Here is a 6,244-nt window from a genome sequence, read left to right as displayed (position 1 = left end):
AATAGGTTTAATGATAAAAAAAATTCTCAACCAAAAATCATTTACAAAGTTATAATGAACGAAACTCGTATTTAATTTAAGAATACCACGAACCAAAAGATCATTTATTAAATTTTTAAAATATATCAGTACTCCATTATTATTATTTTTTTAAGGAATACTTTATTATTATTAAAGGTGAATTAGTTAATTGATTTTAAAATCATATTAAACAAATAAGGGTTTATTTAGTTAAGTAATGATATGTGGTTGGAATTGAGAATTGAGTTTAAGTGATATGAGTTTCCGGTATCATTTATTGTATCATCTATGTGGTTGAGTGTCAAAAAGGAAATTAATAGTTTTTTTGAACCATTAAATTTAATTAATTTAAAAATATTATTTTAGTTATTATTTTGTTACTTATTTGGATCGTAGATTTATTTTGTACTAAATATTTACATTTAATTACTTAAAGAGATATAAAGAGTAAAAATAATTTAAATTTGTCGTAACATACCCCTTTCTCTTGGTATAAAAAACTCATACCTTAAAGTTTAAAAAATGAATTTACATATTAATTTTTTAAAGTTAATGGGATGTGCGTACATAGGATTTTTCAAATCTAAGAGAATATATTGTTAGCATAACATAAAGGGGAAAGAATAAAGGCACAATGAACTTTACCGACTGTATAATATTAATATATCTCCTTGTATAAAACCAAGAAAAGCAAACAGACTGACACAAACATCCTCTGTATCTATATCTGTATCTATCTATCACCAAGCAATGACCAGCCCTTCTGCTTCTTCTCGAAAGGTTCAATCTTTTTCTTTTATAATCTAATCAATAAATATGCATGTTCTTCAGAATTGTATGTTACCCTTAATTTGAATTGTATGTATTGTTTTAAATAAATATATGTAAGCAGGCATTGAGCAAGATCGCGTGCAATAGGTTGCAAAAGGAGCTAGTTGAATGGCAAGTTAATCCACCTTGTGGATTTAAACACAAAGTTACTGATAATCTCCAAAGGTTCTTCCTTTTTTCTTTTCTTTAACACTCTTTTTTCTTGATTTTCTTTTTTATGTTTTTGTGATCATTTTGTTGGTGTAGAGTACAATCTTGATAAATGAATAACATCGTTTGATGAATAATTTAATAATTTTTTCGGGTTCCAACGTAATAGAGACAATGGAATTTTAACTTCAATTAATGAATAATCTCGTTAAATGAATTAAATTTTCCTGTCCCATCATTTATCGAAGTTTAACTGTAATTTGTTTTTTTTTGGGGGGGATTGTGTTGTGAAATAAAGATGGGTGATCGAAGTGAATGGTGCACCTGGGACTTTGTATTCGAATGAGACTTATCAGCTTCAAGTTGATTTTCCTGAGCATTACCCAATGGAAGCTCCTCAGGTTGGGACTTTTTCTTTCTTGATTTTGTGAGTTTTTTTAGCTTCATATGTGTGTATGTAATTATATATTTTTGGGGGTATGTTGCATATGTTTTAATGCATTGATTTGACCTTTTATCGAGAGGGAAAAGAGGGAGGTGCTGTAGGAATCCTGAGTTGTAGAGATTTCTCCTTTTTGATAATTGATATACTTGTTAGGTATGGGAGAGGAGAAGATGAAATGAGATGAGATGAGATGAGATGAGAATTGAACTTTATGTTAATGATTTTTTTAGTCTGCCCTTTACATAATATAGTAGTTTTTAGTGATGGTAGGAATGAGAGAACAGGAATCTAGCACCTTGTTCTGCTTGCTCTTCTGCAATTTCTTAGTTTACGGGATACTATTACAAGTTCAATTTTCAATTCCCTTTTCCATACTAATCGTGATCGTCTAAAATCTGAAATCATTTTGTGATACTTGTAGTGGAGTTTGTTATAGTTTCTTGTTTCTGCCATGTATATCAGGCCGTCCGACCTTTAAATTTTATAGCTTTTGTAATTGATAAATCTATGGAAGTTGGTATGTAATGGATTGGAGGGTGTTACAGTTTTGTATCAATTTAAAGAATTTAGTTTCTCTCAGTTAGAATTGGGCACAAGTCACTAGTACAGAAGCATGATATTGTATCTATCTTCTAATATGACGCTGAAGCGTTTGTTTTCGAATACTTTAGTTTAACCGGTAAGTGTGTAGATCCCAATTTCAGCTGTGATGATCAAAATGTATTTTTTCGGTTTAAATATTAAATATTATTGTTCTTAGTGAAACATTTACATATAAATTCTATTATGAATGACGGTGTACAAACAAAATAAGCAAAAATTTTTGGATGTTAATTTGTTAAATTATTCTGGAGCGACCAACGAACTGCGGAAGAATGGAGAAAAATGTCATTTGGAACTATAAAATTGATCAAACAATCAGCATGCTAGTTTAATTAAATTCTAGTTATACAAAATTGCATAACATTTTTTTTGCATGGTAATCTAACCCTTGTCAACCTTCAATTTTTAGTAGTACTAAAGAAGTATCTAATTGGTCTCAATTAAATGCTGTTTTGATTGGACAGGTCATTTTTATTCCACCGGCTCCACTTCATCCTCACATATATAGCAATGGTCATATATGTTTAGGTTTGTTTCTCTACGCTTTGTTGTAAACATCATCTTTTACTCTCAGTTCATGTATGCAATGTATTTTTGTCGATTAAGTTTGTGGCTAGCACAACTTTACTTTGCTTGTGAATTCAATTTGCATCTTAATTCAATTTGAATTAAGTTTGAGTTCCAGAGTGCTTGGTACCGAGGTTCAATGTGAACTCTTTGACTCTTTGCTTACGATTAATAAGTGATAGACTAGTTATCGTGCATATTGAAACAATTTGTAGGTGTAGCGTGTTTAAGCTTATTTGCTAATAATATCTATCTTTCTTGATTGTATTTTATAAAATTAATCTTCCAAGGACACACAACAAACTACAACATATCATTTCAAATAATTATATTTATGCCTTTTGTTGTATTTTTAATTAGAAAACATTTCTTATGTCGGACAGCCGGACAGGGTAATCCATACTTAGGTCCAAATGTGTGACTAGTCCTAAATGTTTAAAGTAATTTTTTACTTGTATATAAAAATTAGTGATAGGAAATTAAATTGTGATATGCATATTGCAAAAGAGATATATTTGTTTGACCATCATCATAAAGGGGTATATATTCGGTTGACTTGCATAACCAAACATATAAATGCTCTGATATTTATGACTGTCTTGTTATTCTTAGTACTGTCATTATGAGGTCCGTTCCCTGCTAACAGTTTTGATATTGATGGATGAACATTCTTTGAGTTAAAAGTCTTGATTTAGTCCGTAAGCTGTGTTCATGATCCAACCTTTTAGTTTTGTATCTTGTAAGTTACTGTATTTTTCCGTCCTTTTTACTTTATTATGTTAAAAGGTAGTAGTTGTTTTTTCTTGAGTTTTTAAGAATTTGAGTACATGTCACTGTCAAAACAAATCTTATATGCTTTTGAAATATGCTCCTCTAAAAGTTCTACTATTTTAATATGAGCATATTATTTTATTTATGAAGATAATTAAAACATTTGAAACTTTAAAAGGAGCTGTCTTGGTGGCCTTTGATATCTTCTAAACTAGCTTTCTGGTGAGTTGAAGTGGTGGTATACTAGTGAAGCAAAACAGTATATGTTTAATACTTGTTAACTATTTGTTTGTGTAACATTTGCTTCTTCGGGTTAGGGCAAGATCGTGGCCAGAAATGATCATGAGTAGGGTCAAGAAATCAAAAAGAATTTATAAATATATTAAAGTTTTAAAAATGTACATGAGCAATACATATAATGTGCAATAAGCAGGATGCATCATATATTAAGCAGGATGCATCATATATTAAGGTCAAATAGTACATTTTCTTACTATTATTTTTCTGCCATAAATTAGATGCAACTTAAAAGGGCAAAGATTGAATTACTTTTTTCTCTTAATTTGTGCATGAATAAATTCCAGAAAATGGTTGATATGTATACATGTTAGGGGTGTCAATTTCGGGTAATGGGCCGGGTTCGTGTTGAGTTTGTTGTACCCCGTCTTGTTTTTAGGTAAACTCGAACCCGACACGGACCCTGAACTAGTTGAAAATTTCAACTGGAATCAGACCTGCTATTTACCCGTCAACCCAAAAATGACCCGTTTTGACTCGAATATAATTAAAATTACTTATCTTAATTATATAAAATATAAAATGATTTTTATTTATAATATATAAAAGTAAATTTGTAAAATGATTTGTGTATTAAAATTATTCATACATGTAACAATTATGTAAATTTATACTTTTTATATAATGTATTACAAATAATAAATTTTGAGTTGGGGTTCAGGTTTAGGTATTTTGAGTCAACCCGAAACTGACCTGATTTTTCCAGGTAAATTTTTACCCAATCGAAACTCCACCCAGAACTCAAAGAAATTGAACCAAATTCGTACTTTCCCGTGTCGGGTTCCGGGTCGTGTAAAATTTTGACACCCCTAATGCATGTATTGGTGTATTAAATTATATTTGATTAAATATATAATTGTTTTATTAATAATGTTTAATATTTTTTGTTAACTGCAAATTAAATATTTTATGTATTAAATTAAAGAACAAAAATTAAAGCTATATTCTGTATAGTGTATAGTTTAATTATACGTGTGCATGATAAGTTTTATGATACAAATAAGGGATATTATTATATTGAACCTAAATGCAGATGCAAGGCAAACATGAAAAAAATAATAATTATTCAATTTAATGGATATTAGTTACTTTTACAGATTTTCTTTTGGTTACTAACATCTACATGGCTACTTATGTAAGTGGGACATGGCTACTTCCCTGCTGGGGTCACTCAAAGGTTCTCTTACAACTAATTGGAGAACCCTCAGAAACACTTATGGATCAACAGGCTTGTGTAAAAAAAATCATGCTGGAGCATTGCTGGTAGAAATATCAGAGTTATCGATGTTATGGAATACCAATAATACTATAAAATATGACACACTAAATTACTAAAGGCATGAACATGCATATATTCATATTTGACTCGTTAATCTTAGGAAATACTAATTGAAAATGCATTTGCACCTGTAGAAAGCGGAATTTTTTTCCTTATCCTACATTTCTTAATTTATGGTGCACGAGCAAGGGAGAACTCCCTTATCATGTGTGTCTTAGTTCCTCGTCCAAGTAATTATTTAGTTGAATTCTTAAGCTGTACAAAAAGAAATGCTGCCATATGCTTGACTCGTTGTTTACCATGCAGATATATTGTATGATTCATGGTCTCCAGCGATGACCGTAAGTTCTGTCTGCATCAGCATTCTCTCCATGTTGTCAAGCTCCACAGAGAAGGTTCGGTTTGAAGTAACTCAAGACACAAATCAGAATTATCTGCGACTCTACGTCCCTTAAAAATGAACGTGATCTGTAATACTTATTAAGCATATATCCTAATTTTCTTTTCTCTATGATATTTTGCAGCAACGACCAGCTGACAATGATCGTTACGTGAAGAATTGCAGGAATGGCAGATCTCCAAAAGAGACAAGGTGGTGGTTCCATGATGATAAAGTGTGAACGTAAATGTTTGACTATTTTCGAAGTCCTCTGTCATTTTATTCAAGTTACTAAAAAGAAAATGGATCTTCACTGGAACAAGTTTAAGTGCAAGACAGTTTATATTCAAAGGGAAAAAACTTAATTTTCTTGTAAGCAAGCAGGCTGCCGTTATGGCTTTTGTATCGCTCCCCGAGCTCCCTAATATGAAACGATTATGAAACGATTTCGCATATTATCTGTTTAACTATCTTGTAATGTATTGCAATGTCAACTTTTTTTGTTTAGGAGGGATTCGGTACTCCTGCCTTGTGATTCAAGGCAAATGTCATAGAAATTTGGTATGATCTGTTAATCCCTATTCAAAATTTTAAGGTACCGTACTTTAAAGGCTAAAACTGATAGTCATATTCTTCTATTTACATAGAAGGAAAGGCCCAAAAGAACAGTGGGAAACATTTGTCCCATAATAGTCTTCCACGTCTTGTTGACATGCCTATTAGTTATGCTCACAATTTCTGCATAACGGCTACACATTCGAGCCTATTAGATGGACATGTCTTTTATCCTGAAGTTGCAGACAGGTTTGTAAATATCTGAATTTGCATGCTTTATTAAATTGAAAGCGTTAAATATATGATTCTATCGGGATGTTTCTCCATTATCTTAAGATTTTAGATT

General features: G+C 31.0%; 1 protein-coding gene across 1 annotated transcript; it reads left to right on the top strand.

Annotated features, from left to right (window-relative positions):
• The first annotated feature begins 644 nt into the window (after positions 1-644).
• LOC141687328 (putative ubiquitin-conjugating enzyme E2 18) lies at positions 645-5,850 on the top strand. Its single transcript, XM_074492565.1, has 6 exons — positions 645-801; positions 914-1,017; positions 1,301-1,403; positions 2,515-2,578; positions 5,271-5,359; positions 5,489-5,850. The coding sequence occupies exons 1-6, from the start codon at positions 772-774 to the stop codon at positions 5,582-5,584; spliced, it is 486 nt and encodes a 161-aa protein (XP_074348666.1). The 5' UTR covers positions 645-771; the 3' UTR covers positions 5,585-5,850.
• The last annotated feature ends 394 nt before the right edge of the window (positions 5,851-6,244 follow it).

This window comes from Apium graveolens, chromosome 9 (genome assembly GCF_009905375.1).
Source record: "Apium graveolens cultivar Ventura chromosome 9, ASM990537v1, whole genome shotgun sequence".
In the NCBI taxonomy this organism is placed as follows: domain Eukaryota; kingdom Viridiplantae; phylum Streptophyta; class Magnoliopsida; order Apiales; family Apiaceae; genus Apium; species Apium graveolens.
The sequence above is the reverse complement of the archived record's forward strand: the minus strand, read 5'-3'. Positions and strand labels throughout refer to the sequence as shown.

Coding starts and splice junctions, on each gene's coding strand:
- LOC141687328 (XM_074492565.1), top strand. CDS start 772: ATGACCAGCCCTTCTGCTTCTTCTCGAAAG. Junction 802..913: donor CTTCTGCTTCTTCTCGAAAG/GTTCAATCTTTT, acceptor ATATGTAAGCAG/GCATTGAGCAAGATCGCGTG. Junction 1,404..2,514: donor ACCCAATGGAAGCTCCTCAG/GTTGGGACTTTT, acceptor TTGATTGGACAG/GTCATTTTTATTCCACCGGC.